The 15632-nt window shown below is 56.6% G+C and overlaps 1 protein-coding gene across 1 annotated transcript; it reads left to right on the top strand.

Annotated features, from left to right (window-relative positions):
• The first annotated feature begins 977 nt into the window (after positions 1–977).
• On the top strand, positions 978–2749 carry ADRA2B (adrenoceptor alpha 2B). Its single transcript, XM_037528901.1, has one exon. The coding sequence runs from the start codon at positions 1315–1317 to the stop codon at positions 2671–2673; it is 1359 nt and encodes a 452-aa protein (XP_037384798.1). The 5' UTR covers positions 978–1314; the 3' UTR covers positions 2674–2749.
• Positions 2750–15632: the final 12883 nt, after the last annotated feature.

Raw genomic sequence — 15632 nt, 5'->3', positions numbered from 1 at the left:
TGCCCCCACCCGGCTGGGGAGCCTTTTCAGTGCCCCTTGGACGCAGCGAGAGCAGGGATGAGACCCTGGTCTCCCCCCGCGCTGCGGACCCCGTGGGCACGCGGGCGGCGGCAGGGGGCACTCGCAACCTGGGCGTGCGCCTCTCCGGCTCTGCAGGCCCGAAGGAGTCCGGTTCGGGTAGGAAAGCTTTTGGGGAAAGAGCTGGGGCAATTTCCCCGCACCCCCTCCCCGCCCCGCGGCCACTCTCCTCCGCTGGGCTTCTTGGACGCCGGGTTGGGGCTGTGGTTTATTTTACTCTGGGCGCCTTAACACACCCTTAATGGTGGAAACCGAAACAGCTGCAGAGAAACAGGTGCGCTGAAGTCAGAAGTCCCAGGCTCTGAGCACTCGCGGCCCCACCCGGCTGGGAGCCTTTCCAGCGCCCCTTGGACGCAGCGAGGACCCAGCCTCTTCTTGGGGCTCTTGGGCCGCAGAAAGACAGATCCGTTGCCGCCCACTGTTCTAGACCCCAGCGCGCCGCCCCAGCCCCGCGGTCCGCAGGAGAGTCCAGCCGTGGCGCCCGCGTCCGCCCCAGCGCCTTGCTCTAGCTTCCAGCGCGCGCCGACCCTTCCACCTCTGCCAGCGCCCTCCTCAGATTCCCAAAGACCCCAGAGGCCGGCCCCGCCGAGGTCCAGCGGCACGGGGGCCGGGAGGAAAAGGGGTAGGGGCGCCGGAGCGGAGACCTAGGGTCCGGGGAGGCCGGTCTCGCCTAGCTTCCGACGAGGCGCACCTTCCACCCACCCCCAGGTCGGACCGCCAGCCCCGCCTCCCTCTCCCTCCTCCTGCCCCCGCCTCCCGTCTCCTCCCTCCGCCAGCCGCGCGCGCTCAGCTCCCCACTCTCCAGCCACCGCGCTCGCCTGCAGGCGCGGCTCCGGGCTCCTGCTAGCTGGCGAGCCGGCGCTCAGCCTCCTCCGAGAGCCGGAGGCGCGCCCCAGCCCAGCGCGCGGCCCAGCGTCTCAGCAGCGGGGGCGGGAGGCACAACTTTACCCCGATCCCGGGCGGGGCAGGGACTGCAGCGCGACAAGTTGGAAAACTTCTCCGGTGCGGACGGGGAGACTCCGGGCGCCGGTACAAAAGGATGTAGGAGGGCGGTGGCTGACCCTCAACCTCCCCGGATCTCCAAGGCCCTATTCGGTCCGGCCATGGGGCGCTAGCGCCTTCGGCGCCGCCAGGGGGTCGACCCTCCTGTCCTGCCGAGCTGGGTGGGACGGTGCTGTCACCCGTGGTGCCCGCGCTGGGCGAGCAGCGCCCCCTCTGGCCGGGTCCAGACCCGCCATGGACCACCAGGAGCCCTACTCCGTGCAGGCCACCGCGGCCATCGCGGCCATCATCATCTTCCTCATCCTCTTCACCATCTTTGGCAACGCGCTGGTCATCCTGGCTGTGCTGACAAGCCGCTCGCTGCGCGCCCCGCAGAATCTATTCCTGGTGTCGCTGGCCGCCGCTGACATCCTGGTGGCCACGCTGATTATCCCTTTCTCGCTGGCCAACGAACTGTTGGGTTACTGGTACTTCCGGCGCATGTGGTGCAAGGTGTACCTGGCGCTGGACGTGCTCTTCTGCACCTCCTCCATCGTGCACCTGTGCGCCATCAGCCTGGACCGCTACTGGGCCGTGAGCCGAGCCCTGGAGTACAACTCCAAGCGCACCCCGCGCCGCATCAAGTGCATCATCCTCATGGTGTGGCTCATTGCAGCTGTCATCTCGCTGCCATCCCTTGTCTACAAGGGCGACCAGGGCCCCCAGCCCAGTGGGCGCCCCCAGTGCAATCTCAATCAAGAGACCTGGTACATCCTGGCCTCCAGCATTGGATCCTTCTTTGCACCCTGCCTCATCATGATCCTTGTCTACCTGCGCATCTATCTGATTGCCAAACGCAGCCACTGCAGAGGTCCCAGGGCCAAGGGAGCCCCTGGGAAGAGTAAGTTTAAGCAGTCCCGCCAGGTCCCTGGTGGAACTTTAGCCTCAGCCAAGGTGCCAAACCTGGCCACTCATCTGGTTGCTGCCGGAGAGACCAATGGACACTCCAAGCCCACTGGGGAGAAGGAAATGGGGGAGACCCCTGAAGATTCTGGAACTTCTACCTTGCCACCCAGCTGGCCTGCTCTTCCCAACTCAGGCCAAGATCAAAAGGAAGGTATTTGTGAGGCATCTCTGGAGGAAGAAGCTGAAGAAGAGGAGGAGGGCGAGGAGGAGAGGGAGGAAGAGTGTGAGCCTCAGGCCTTGCCAGCATCTCCTGCCTCGGCTTGCAGCCCACCGCTGCAGCAGCCACAGGGCTCCCAGGTGCTGGCTACCCTCCGTGGCCAGGTGCTCCTCGGCAGGGCTGCTGGCGCTGCAAGTGGCCAGTGGTGGCGTCGGCGGACACAGCTATCCCGTGAGAAGCGGTTTACCTTCGTGCTGGCCGTCGTCATTGGTGTCTTTGTGCTCTGCTGGTTCCCTTTCTTCTTCAGCTACAGCCTGGGTGCCATCTGCCCACAGCAATGCAAGGTGCCCCATGACCTCTTCCAGTTCTTCTTCTGGATCGGCTACTGTAACAGCTCGCTGAACCCTGTCATCTACACCATTTTCAACCAGGACTTTCGCCGTGCCTTCCGAAGGATCCTTTGCCGCCAGTGGACCCAGACGGCCTGGTGAGCCCGCCTGCCCACTGCCCATGTACGGTTGGTGCCAGGTGGCACCCGGGCCATCCTGCTTCTTACCCTCCTTTATGTGGCCACCTTCTGGGGGGTTTCTTGTCCCTTCCCAGGTCCTGAAGGTCTCATCTGGGAGCCCCCAAGGAAAGGCAGGGACACCGTTCACAGGGAGTTCACTAGAAGCTTCCTCATGCTGACTTGGCTTTGGGGATGTGTTCTCTACTCCCTGCTTGAACATGAGCAGGTAGATGAGGCTTAAACCTTCCTGAATATAGTGGGGACCAGAGTAGGCTAGAACACCTCCCTCCCAGAATGTGCCCTGCAAGCCAGTGAGTGGGTTTCCCTTTCTTGAGGGCCCTGTGTTCCCTGGCAGGTCACTTGCTTGTGATGTCTTTGTTGCTTTTTAATCTTTCTCCCCTGTTAAAAGCAGGAAGCCAGCCTTCCACTTTTCCCAGGTGGACCTGCTGCTTAGAAGGAGGCAGACACCAAGACTGTGCATCCCCATTGGGCGCCTGTGGTTCCCATCAGGCACTGGGGTAGGGGTTATGGGCTTTTCTGAACTCTTTTCACCCTCCTTTCCCCAGCTTTTGGATTTGTATCTCCTTTAAAGGCCAGAATCATGGATCATTTTCCACACTGGGCGCCCTTCTGGGAGGTGGGTAGGCACGTGGATGTCTCAGTGGGGCGGTCTGGAGGCCTGGTCTCTGCCTCAACAGGAGATTCCTGATCACTAGCATTCACCCCTTGCAAAAACTGGGGTAACAATAGCATGACCGCCTACCTGCCACAGGGACATGAAAGGCTTTGCCGAAAGCTTTGAGCTCCATGAGGAAAAATGCCCTAAAGAACCAGAAAATGTGATTATTCAGTGATATAAAAATCCCCTTTCTCTGTGTTTACCACTACCTGTCTTCCTGTAGATTTTTGTTCTGTGCCTGGGGTGTGTGAATACCTAACCCCGAACTGGAAGTGGGGAGTGGCAGACAGAACCACTATTTTCAGTTAAAGGGTTTCTTTGAGAATATATTCTTGTGCCTGCAAAGATTTGAGTTATTATGCTGCATGACAGCGTCTTGACATTTCACCTGCAACACCAAGAGGATTTTCAGTGGCTTGACTCCCCAATAGGGGATAAGTCTTTTGTCATCAAGCAGTCAAATTGTTTCCCCAAGACAGCTAAAAATACCCAAACCATGAGAACAGTCTGAGAGCCTGTGGTGGGTGGCAGACAGGGTGCTGGGCAGGAGCAGGTGAACAAGGGCCCCCTAGACTCATGGGAGGACTCATGAGTCCATGAGAGAAGGACTCCCCAGGGAAGGACTCCAGGTCCCAAATGGGTGCCTGTGATGCACAACAGATCCCACCACCAGGGCTACCACCTGACCACCTCAGACCCAGTCAAGTTACCCACGCTACTGTAGGGGCTCCAGGGGCCTCTCCCTGCTGTTCCTCTCCCCCACCCAGAGCCAGGGCCTCTGGAACATTTGGGAGCATTTGAAGAAAGTTTCCCAGTCTTCCCCATGGGGATGTCTGGCTTCCACATCAAGCCAGCGAGCATCTTAGCTTGAGGGTGGGGCTGAGCGCTGCAGGCACTACTGGCATTCTATTGGGCCTGGCAGCTTTGGAGGGGTTCCGAGAGACTTTTCTGGGGTGGAGAGAATGGAGAGGAAAAGAAAGTCTCTCCTGGGGAGGGAGGCTATCCAGCAGCTTCCTTGGTCTCTGGGCCAGGTGAAGGGCACTGCCCTGGGGCAGGGCTGAGGGGGCAGGACCGGGGGAGGGTCTGATGTGCCCCATGGGACCCTGGCTCTTGCTGCCTGTGGCACTCTTATTGTGATATGTAGGGTTTTTTTTTTTTTAAAGTCTGAGCTATTTTGTCAATAAAGGATATTTTGTAATAAGCAAGCTGTGTCCTCTTTGTCCAAAGGCTGCTGGGAGGCATTAGCTATTCCTCAACTAGACTCTGGGCAGAGGCTCCCTTCCAGGCCCTCTGGTCCGGTTCTCTTCTGGGTGTGGCAGGCTGGTACCTCCTGCCTGCCTGCCTTGTCCACTCAGCATCCTTTATTCGTCATCACGTATAAGTGGGGGTAAGATTGGCTGGAGGAGCCAGAGTCTGGCTACCTGAGTAGGGAAGTCGGGGGGATTTCTAGAGGGGGTGACATTTAGGCTAAGCCTTGGAGGAAGAGCAGAAGGACATGAGGAGGTAGGATAGGATGGTGTTTGGGGCGGGGACCAGCACATGCACAGGATGTTGTCTTGGGTGGATTTGTGAGTTTTGAGAGTCAGTCTGCTGGGGGCTAGCAGAGGTGGTGGAACACTGCCCACATGGGGTGGGAGCCACGCAGTTAAGGAAGGAGGGACAGGATGGTTTTAAGTTGCTGCCTTCAGTGAGATGCAGAGGAGCGGAGTGGAGCTGCCTTGCTCTAAACTCTCCGCATTAAGATTCATTCACGTCAGAGCTGGGAGGTCTGCGGCTATCTTAGTCTCCTCATTTCCCAGTTAAAAAGAGTCTGAAGCCCCAAAGCTCTTTGTGAGCTGGGTTAGGAGCTTAGACCATCAGACATCCTGTCCTGCCTCAGAGAGGACAGGCTGCCCCAGGTGGGCCTAGTTATAAGGGCAGGGAGGCCAGACAGTGGGCAGGTAGCAAGGGCCGGTAACTAAGGCCAGGGGTAGGGGCAATGCAGGTGGCAGAGCCCAGGGAGAGGTGTGCCCTGGGAGGGGAGGGCAGACGGAGGTGCAGTGAGACTTCCTCCTAGGGGCCCCTCCCTCCACCTTCAGGATTTACACTTCCCGGGGGCAACCAGAGGAGATGCCTACGTACCCACCATCACTGGTGACTTGACATGGAGCTTCACTGAGGAATCTCAAGAAAGTCACCCTCTGCTGAGGAACTCTCAGCCCTTTCTACAAGCTTGGGTACCCACTGCTAAGACCCCGAGGCTTGATGAGGGGAGGCCAGAGTACACTGACAGGTCCCATGCTAGGCTTGACCCCACTTTGCTACCTTATTCAGTTCTCAGATGAAAAACTGAAATGGAGTCCCAGGGACTAGTCCAGAGTCACACAGGCTATATAGGTGGTACAGCTGGAGCTAGATCCCAGGGCTCCTGGCGCTCGATCTGGCCTTCCCTCATTTCTGCTCTTCTGGGTGAGTAGCACCTACTTTTGATTTCCCCCTGAGCACACCTGGATTTGTGAGTGAATGATATGGGCTCAGAGCAGCAGATATGGGGGGGATACCCTCCAACTCCCAGGAGGCACGTGCCATGGAGGTGAGGGTGGGGGAAGGAGGTAGGCAAGCAGGAAGACTTGGCAGTTCACCAGCTGGAGGCAAGCTGTCTTGGTCAGGTGCATCTGCTTTCTGGAGACCCCTGTCTTGAGACCCATGAGCCCTTAAATAAAGGGAGGTACCAGCAGAGAAGACAGTTAAAGAATAGGTGTGTGTGTGTGTATGTGTATGTGTGTGTGCGTGTGTGCACATGTTTTGTGGGAGGGTTAAGAAGACCTCTTCTTACATGCACTGCCTGATAATCTGGGTTCTTAGATCATGGAGGACAGACTTGAAAGACAATCAGATGCAGCCTGTGGCTCAGGGCAGTCACCGAGATATTCTGGGTGTAGGAAATTCTTCTTCAATGCGTGGTTGCAGGAGGGCCAGGCTGACCTGCAATGTTTAGGTGGGATGGGGCACATGGGTTCCTTGCCCCTCCCCATCTTCTACACAAGGCGATCTCCATCTTGTGTGTTTGGGGGAAGTTGCTGGGAGGCAGGTGTGAGACCTTGCTCACGTACCACCTGCAAGTGGAGTGGCTGCTGCCCGAGGAGGAGGCACCAGCCCAGCGCAACCTTTAATTTCCCCGGTGCTGCCATGGGTTGCACTCAGAGTCTGGTCCCAGGTGGCTGCAGGGCTGGGGGTGGGATTTCTCTGCCAGTGAAAGCCAAAGTGGGGAGACCAGGATGGTGCCCTGCTTCTGCCACCATTTGTCCAGATGCCTTTGGGTGGGGGCTGTGTCTCTCCTCAGTCCTCAGGGTCCCTGTGTGCCCACCAGGGATTGCCCTCGTGGCCCCCAGGGCTCCCCAGTTTGAGGCTTTTTCTCTGCCCCCCTCCTTTCCATGAAGGTGCAGAGGCGGAAGTTCCTGGGTTAATCAGTGGTTCTTGGAGTCTGGCTCTTGGTAGGATGCTCCCTTCACCTTTGAACCCCTGTGAGAGGCAGACAGGCCTGGGGTGAATGATCCATTTGGGGCCCTCTGAGACAGGCAGTGGTGAGAGGGATGGTGACAGCTCTGAGTAGGATCAGTGCCTGTGGTGCATCAGCTGAGATTGGAGCGATTACTGTCCCATTTTAGAGATGAGGATGCAGGCCGAGGCGGGGTGAGGGACTTGCTTGAGGTGCCCCAGCGCCAGGACATGAACTAACCCAATCTAATCTCAATTGTGTCACTAACTGACCTCAGCATTTGCCTCTGCAACAGGGGGAAACAGGCCCTGGGGCCCTCCCAGCCCAGCAAAGCCCTACCTTGCATGAGCTGGAGGGTCTCACCTGAAGAGATCCCATGACTTTGGGGGTCATCTCCCTGTCTGCTGGCACCTCATTAGAACAGAAGCCCAGGTAGGGGTGGGAAACTTCCAGACTCTGCTCACTGTTAGCAGGGGAGGCGGGGAGCACTTGGCTATAATTAGACTCTGGGATTCTGCGAGCTCCCCACATCAGTCAGCATCCGTCCTTTCTTCCATCCGGGCTAGGGAAGGCAGTTGTCAGGGGGCCAGAATGGAAGGAGCCGGCATGTCAGCTTGCACCCTCCCTGGGGCCTCCTGGCTCTGAGCTTCTCACACCCTCTCCTGGCCCTTGGCCAGAGGCGCTTGCCCTTGGCTTGGCCTTGTGGCCATATATTGATTAGCAGTGATTTCACAGGGAGAGCCGCCCCCCTCTTAATGCCCACTAACGCCTGGGATTCTGGCCCCTCTTGCTTGTGTCCCTTCCCCTCTTCTGGTCCTTCCCACTTCCGGTCCTCAGTGACTTGCTCCCCCTTCTCTGAGCCTCCTCTTTGCCTCCTTGTGACCCTCTGACTTCTACCTTCCCCTTGGGCATGGTCCTTGTTCTTCATGGGGCCCGCAGGCTCTGTGGACCACTTTGGCTGCAAGGGGACCAGGAGAGCAAGAAAGAGCCTCTCTCCCTGGCAAATTGGGACTATTTCTGGGCTTGTTATAGCCTTCTGGCCTCCTTGGCTTTCTAGCAGGCTGGGGAGGCACTGGGGCCTAGTGTAGGGTGCCAAAGTCCTGACCTTGGATTTCCCTGGGGAGGTGGCAGGCCCCCTTCTGGAGCTGAGGTGTGGGCCCCTCCAATCTCAGAGCCGCCAGGGCTCAGATGGAAGCCATTGCCTCTGACCCCACAGGGACCTGGACTGCTTTAAGAGGGACAAGCTCTGGGTCACAGCCATGGGGAGCCAGGGTATCCCTTTGTCCCTCCCAATTTCCTCTCCCAGCTCAGCTGCAGCTGTGAGGGATGGAGCGTGAGAGGCTGTTTGAGCCACTGCTTGGATTCCCTGGACATGGGGATAGGCAAGGGTTGTACCCAGCCTCCCCTCCCAGAGCAGGAGGGAACTGGCTGGGGTGGTCACAGGCAGCGGGTCCACTAGTTCACTGTGTGTTCTTTGTCAAGTGCCTCTTTGACACAGCTGCTCCAGCTGCAGATCAGGGCAGTCTGTGGCCTCTCTACCCCCTGCTGGTCTGGCAGCTGGTGTTAGGGTGGGCACAGGGCTCAAATCTATTTGAAGGATCTCCAAAGTTGTCTCAGAAGCACTGGCTAGGGTTCAAGGGCACAGGTCAGCAGGGTCGCCCGAGTGTGTGGCCTTGGTCAAAACTTCTCACCTCTCTGGGCTTCAAATTCCTCGTTGTCAAGTGAAGGAGTTGCCCTGGAACAGGGTTCAAAGGATGCATTTGTTGTCGTGGGTGCTGGCTCTGAGACTACTAGGCAGGGGCCGAAAGGGGAGAGAACGAGGTCAGTGGTCTCCTCTCCACACTCCACCCCTGCCTTTCTCTGTTTTTCTATTTTTTAGGAAGTATCTTTACCTCCTTGTGCACTAGGCTTCGTCCACTGCAAGCACCTATGGTTTCTACCCCTTTCTCAGTCCAGACCCAAGTAACACCCCTCAACGACTTCCCTGTCCTGCCCATGATGTCTGTGTCCCAGGAAAATCTCAGTGCATGAAACTCCGAGGGTTCTCTTAAAATACATTCCCCCAAAGTAGACTGGGGGCTGGAGCCAGGGGAGTGGGCATGTGCTGAGGGCGGCAGCAGTGATCCTGAGTTTGGCCTTGTGTCTAATGCAAGGTTGGAAGGGAGAACTGAGCTGTATGGGGGCAGCAAAGAAGGAAGCAATTTAAGGCCCTCTGGCTGGGGGCTCCTGAGGAAACATGCTGGGTGGTGGTGGTTGTGGTGGTCATGGCCTAGAGTGGCAGAGAGAAGAGGTGGCTCCAGAAAGTAAATCCATTTCACCCCAGCTGCGGGGAGTTGGGGGAAAGTGTTAGGGGGAAAAGGATGTCCTAAAGCTAATTCCATACAGGCTTTGTGGACTCCACCCCCACCCCAGGCCAAAGCCAAAGCCACTGGGAACTCCAAATCCCATCACCACCAAAGGGAAGGTGGCTGGGACCTGAGGGTGGGGTTAAGCAGCCAGGTTTGGTAAAACAGACACGTGGGCTTTGGAGGGGGTCCCCCATTTTGGCTCTCCGCCAGCTTGCAGCGTCCGGCCAGCTCTGAGAGTGCCTTTGGGTTTCTAGGTCGGCGGATCGGGTAGGACGCATTAAAGACTTTATTTCCCTGTTTTCTCCCTGAGTTGTACATTTCCTCAGTTCCCTTTCCCTTGTAAATAAACCTTTTATTAACCTTGTGTGTGCCTGTAGTGGAGTATTCATAAGTCCCTTGTAAGTGCGCGAGTGAGGACACACAGCCACGCAACCCGTTGTATGTCCGGGTTGCTCCGTAACAAAAGGGGTGTCCACAGTTCTCTCCTACGAGGGCAGGGATTTGTCTAATTTGCTGGTGCCCATGACCCTCACCCTACAGCCCTACAGCCCTACAACCCTGACTCTGCGCTGGGGTGCAGGAAACATGGTTAAATTGTTAGGGGGAAAGGATGTCCTGAGATAATCTCATACAGGCTTTGTGGACTCCACCCCCACTCCAGACTAAAGCCATCAGGACATTGGGAAAGACAAATCCCATCACCACCAAGGGGAGGGTGGCTGGGACCTGAGGGTGGAGTTGGGCAGCCAGGTTGGATATAAAAACCAAACACGTGGGCCTTGCTCGCTCTCTGGCTCGTGATCGCTCGCCTCCTGGCTTCACCGCTCCTGGCTGGCGGCCAACTCTGAGAGTGCCATTTTGGGATTCCTGATCGGCGGATCGGGTAGGACTCATTTAAAACTTTGTCTCCCACTTTTCTCCCAGAGCTGTACATTTCCTCATTTCCCTTTCCCTTGTCAATAAACCTTTTATTAACCTTTCACGTGTGCCTGCAGTAGAGCATTGATAAGTCCTTTTAAGCGCGCGGGTGAGGACCCACAGTCAGGCACCCCGTTTTGTATCGGGGTTGCTCTACAACAAAACCACGGAGTTTTCTCAGAAAACTGGGACAGCCTTGGCATTCGTCACCTAAGGCTGTGGACCCAGCACTCCTGGAATGCATCTCTGATTTGGTGTTTAATTTTTCTGTTTTGTTTTGTTTTGTTTTTTTCCATAGTTTCCTAGAGAAATTCTGTTGGAAGATTCCATCCCAGCCTTTTTGAGCTAACAGCAGGAGAACTGTCCCTGCAGAGATGGGGGAGCGCCAGGGCATCCGGGACCATAAATATGGTTTATGCAGATCACCTCACTGATTCACATAAACCATGTTTATGTGAATTCCTCCTGAGGGGGAGGAAAGGTGGCCAGGGGGGTGGGAGGTTAGTGCCTCAAGAGATAGGCTTGAACAACAGCAGGTGCTGGATGTTAGCTGAGCTGTTTTGGGGGACTCACGCGGTCTTAATCTACAGCACAGCTTTGGTTTGTCTGAGTGGAGTGTGCAAGTTTGGGGCCTGAAGGGAATTGCTGGGACTTCGGAGGTGGTCAGAGGCTGCCCCCAAGCAGTCCCAGATGGACAGCTGATGGAGAAGAAGCAGTTTGAAGTGCCCTGTGCTGAACCGCCTGGATCCCTGGGCCTTTTCCTGCATGGCTTCTTCAGTGCTCTGGGTTCTGTGCTGGCCCAAAGGGGTGCAGGAGAGGACCACCGCCACCATCATGCACCCCAGTGGGTGTCTGGTGGGAAGGTCTCCAGCACAAAGGTGAGCAAGCACTGAGGGAGGGACTGCAGCAATAGGGCACAAGACCTGGTAGGGACAGGAGTTGGGGAGGAGCCCTACCTAGGCAGTGCTCGGCAGAGGACATGGCTGGAGGCAAGGGAAGTGTTGGGGGTGCATATTTCCAGGCTACGGCTTGGGTGTGGGCTTGCTCATATTCTGATGTGGCTTCTGGCCCCAGGCTGTCCCCCAGAGGCAAGAATAAGGGGGGAGGGTGAGGCCCAAGGCCAGCAGCACTGAGCCAGAGGCTGCTGACTAAAAATAAATTGGGATGTCAGGGTCTCCTGTCTCCAGGAAGTGGGGCAGAGTGATGAGTGTCAGGAGGAGGAGGAGGACAGGAGGGGAGGCAAAGGGGAGGAGACAAGTCACAGCTGAAGGCAGCCAACAAACTTGTTTATTTTCTTTCTTCTGGCCTGAAGTCTCTCAGGCTGCTGCTCCCTAGATCTGGGCGAGGGGCACTGGTCTCCATGGACCTGTGGTGTCCCCCAGACCCCTCACTACATGCCCTGGGACTGGTCTTCTATTTCCTAAGTACTCCTTTGAGATTCCACCATAGAACTCGCAAGGGAAGGCAAAAGGGCCGATGCTCCTAAGACCCTGCTTGGAGGAAGAGTACATAACCTGTTCATCCAACTTCATTTCTGGCACTTTCATTCTGCAGCTGGAGGAAATGGGCCCAGGAAGCTTAGGGATCTGTCCCAAGTCACAGAACTGGTGATGCCTGAAGCCATACCTGGGTGTCCCAGGGCCCATTTCTGAGTGGGGCTTCAGTTCAGAAATGCACAACCATGGCCCTTGAAAGAAGGGGCTGTTGAGGGCATGCGGTGGGGAACAGCCACCCTGCAGTCAGGGTCACAGCCTGGGGGTATGAGTGGGAGGTGCTGGTTGTATGAGTCCCACAAACTATCAAGGTTTACATGACACCCACCTGTGCTCATGGGCAACTGTTGTAGAGCAACCCCGATACAAAACGGGGTGCCTGACTGTGGGTCCTCACCCGCGCACTTAAAAGGACTTATCAATGCTCTACTGCAGGCACACGCGAAAGGTTCATAAAAGGTTTATTGACAAGGGAAGGGGAAATGTGGAAATGTACAGCTCTGGGAGAAAAGTGGGAGACAAAGTTTTAAATGAGTCCTACCCGATCCGCCGATCAGGAACCCAAAATGGCGCTCTCAGTTGGCCGCCAGCCAGCAGCGGTGAAGCCAGGAGGCGAGCGATCGCGAGCCAGCCCCCCAAGGCCCACGTGTTTGGTTTTTATATCCAACCTGGCTGCCCAACTCCACCCTCAGGTCCCAGCCACCCTCCCTTTGGTGGTGATGGGATTTGTCTTTCCCAATGTCTTGATGGCTTTAGTCTGGAGTGGGGGTGGGGTCCACAAAGCCTGTATGGAATTATCTCAGGACATCATTTCCCCCTAACACATCCACATAGCTCAGGGGCCTGGTTTCTTGGTGACATGCCTCCACGCTGCCCCATGCTGCAGGGGTTGGGAGTGGCTCTGTGGATATGGAGGGATGAATGTGGTGGCCCTGTTCCTTCTCCCCCTTGGCTATGGAGCAAGGCCAGTGAGGTGCCGTTGGCCATCCTAGCTACAGAGCACATGGGGCGATAGGGACACAGCCGCTCTTGTCCTGACCCTGGGCATCTTGACCTCTGGTCTGGGCAGGGCTTGGATGCAAGTTGCTTTGTGCTTAAATCTTATCTCCCCTTAGCACACCCAGACCCTCTAGACTGGGCCTATCCAGCCTGTGACCTGTGCACTCCCCTTTTCCTCCCCCTTCCTCTCTCAGCTCTCACTTAGAAGATCCTCTGTGGGCTGAACCCTGGCCGCTAGAGGTCATGGTCTATTTGGCCTGCATTTGAACCCAGGGCAAGGCCACGGTTGCTCCCCCAAATGCCTGTGGCTGTTTATCTCACCACTCTGATCACCTGTGACTTGGTGATCAGATCCCTCATGAGGGAACTTGGGGCAGGCTCCATGCGACCTGCAGCTGCAGGGACAGACCAGCATCCAGGGCCATGAGAGGGAGCCCAGGCTGACAGCAGCCGCATGTGGGATCCCCGCAGCTCTGGAGCCCAGAGCTTGGTGTGGGGCCTTCTTAACACTCTCCTCCAGAGAGCCCTGCCTCAAAGAAGAAATCCAGACCACCAGGGCCTGTCTCTTCCTCTCCCCTTTCTCTCTTGATTCCCCTTCTCTTTTTTTCCTTTGATTTATCAAGTCTATTGATAGATCCTCTAGAAGGACCCCAAATCCTCAGCCCTGCAGCTCCATCCCCTTAGTAATCTCTCTCTTACTCACCACATGTGCCTCCCCTCCCCCGACCCCCACATACACTGTGTCAGGGAGCTCAGAGCTTTTGGAAGCCCCAGCCCCTTTGCATTCTCCCCTCCCAGCTGGCCACCCTGCCAGTCCTGCACCACCCTGGCTGGCTTTCCAGCTCCTGGGGTGGGAGGGGAGGGGTTGATTTCAGGGAGGCACTGGTGGTCTGGAGCTCTTCTTTGAGGCAGCTCTCTCTGGAGGGGGAATGTTAAGAAGGCCCTTCTGTCACCCTGAGCTTTGGGCCAAGGCTGTGGTGCCTGAAAGCCTGTGAAAGGCCAAAGCCCTGTCCTCCCAGAGCCTGGGGTCACTAACAAACATGCCCTCCTGCTGAGGCCGAGCATCCTTCCTGCCTGCCCTCTCACTGCCCCACTAGGCCACTCCTACCCCGAGCTCTGGGCTCCAGAGCTGAGATGTCCCACCAACCCCTCAGCCTGATAACCTGAGGTGGATGTCTGTTTGTCTGTCTGGGAGGCTCTGTAGGTATAAGGCCAATACCCCAGAGGATGGAGGCAGAAAGGGCCGCTGCAGACACCACAGGCTTCATGGCAGGGGCTGCCATGAAGTTCCACAGGGAACTTCATGGAGCCTTGGCCTCTGAGGTCCAGAAGCCGATGCCATACTCAGGACCCCAACACACAGAGCCTAGGTCCTGTAATGACCCCGCAGATAAGCAGCGTACATGCTTCTCTGGGAACAGAGGGATCCATTGAGCTGCTTTGCCTGCCACTGGCTCAGCCAGGCCTGAGTGGCCCTGGCGCACACGGCTGCTCATGAGCAGAGCACCAGAGAAGGTGCCTGCCTGGCCAAGTGGGGTACGTGGGCTCGTCAATGCCCGCGGAGCTGTTTTCTCTTCCATTCAACAAAACAATTACAAAATAGGATGTCTACAGACAGCTAGGTGTATTGAATAATTTTTATCCCTCGCCCTTCTTCTGACCCACACATGCTATGTCTGGTCCTTTCCACCAGGTGCCCAGGATAGGCCTTGGTCCTGGAAGCATCTGGGAGGGACTATGTCGGACAGCAGAGCAGCATTCAGATACTGCCTTATTTGCTGTGTGAGCTCAGAGAAGTTATTCAACTTCCTCGACTCTTGCCATCTGTAAAATGAAGTCCCTGCTGTAACTCATTTGGAGGGTCTTGGGGAGAGTTGTTCTGAGAAGCTTCTCACAGAGAATGCCTGTGTTTGCTGGCAGGCCTAGGCAGACTGGGAGGGACACAGGGCCTGGGGACATGGATGTGGCTCGGAATGTTGGCCAGGGCAGACTCTTGGACTGGAAAGGTCTTGGTTGGCCTGAGGTGAAGGTAAGGGTCTGGGATGGGGCAGGGGCACATGGAGGCCTGGATCTGTTTCCAAGACCCCCACACTTTCCCTGGTCTGCAGCATCAGCCAGGGCTGCCACCTCTTCTCTCCGTTATTCCCCAGTAATTACCCTAAATGTTCATTTGTTGTCATGACAACATATTACCCATCCTTAGGTAAAAACCCTGTTTGCAGGGGAGTGGGGCTGTCTCCAGCTCCATCACTGTCCCCCATGACTTCCTCACCCCAGGCTCCCCCACGGCTTGTTCCCTTCCCTTTCTCCTCCTTGTCTCCCATTTGGACCTTTTGGAGAGGTTACTCCTATTTCCTAAATTTCCTGCACTGTTCCATCACTTGCGTTTTCTCAGTGCTGCTTTGTGTCCCGGGGTGCCTCTCATTCCTTGTCCTGGCCCTCGTTCTCTCTCATCAATTTCCTTTCTCTTGGATCCTGAGCCACTTTTTGGTTTCCCTTTATCCCTCTTTCCTTTCTTCTCTCCCCACTCTTGGGAGCAGTGGGATGGTGTGAAGGTGGGTGGGGTAGCTAGGCCTGCTGGTTGGGGTGAGTCTGCGGTGCAGGGGCCTCCAGAAGGCTGTGGGGGGCTCTGGTGTGGAGCAAGGTGAAACCAGGAGGTACCCCAGAGAGCATCGGGTCTGCATGGTGTGTGGCCAGGAAGGCCTCCAACCGCTCCTGAAGCTGCATGGGTCAAAGGAGCTGCCCTTACTCCTCTACTGTCGTCTGCCCTGGGCCTGTCCCTCTCTGGGCTCCAGCTCTAATGCTTTCCCGACGAGGGCCTTGCACACTTATTGAGGGCTCACGACACACTCAGCACAATCCCAAGGGCATCCATCAAGAAACCTTGCAACCGCTCCAGGAAGTAAGTAGTGTTGTTCCATTTTATGGGCCAGGAAATGAAAGATCAGAGGGGTCAAGCAACTTGCTCAAGGCCACACAGCTTGTCCTTAGAAGAAGCAGGATTTGAAATTCCATTGCCAGAGCTTT

This window comes from Talpa occidentalis, unplaced genomic scaffold (assembly GCF_014898055.3).
Source record: "Talpa occidentalis isolate TD23 unplaced genomic scaffold, MPIMG_talOcc4v2.1 talOcc4.5, whole genome shotgun sequence".
Classification (NCBI taxonomy): domain Eukaryota; kingdom Metazoa; phylum Chordata; class Mammalia; order Eulipotyphla; family Talpidae; genus Talpa; species Talpa occidentalis.
The sequence above is the reverse complement of the archived record's forward strand: the minus strand, read 5'-3'. Positions and strand labels throughout refer to the sequence as shown.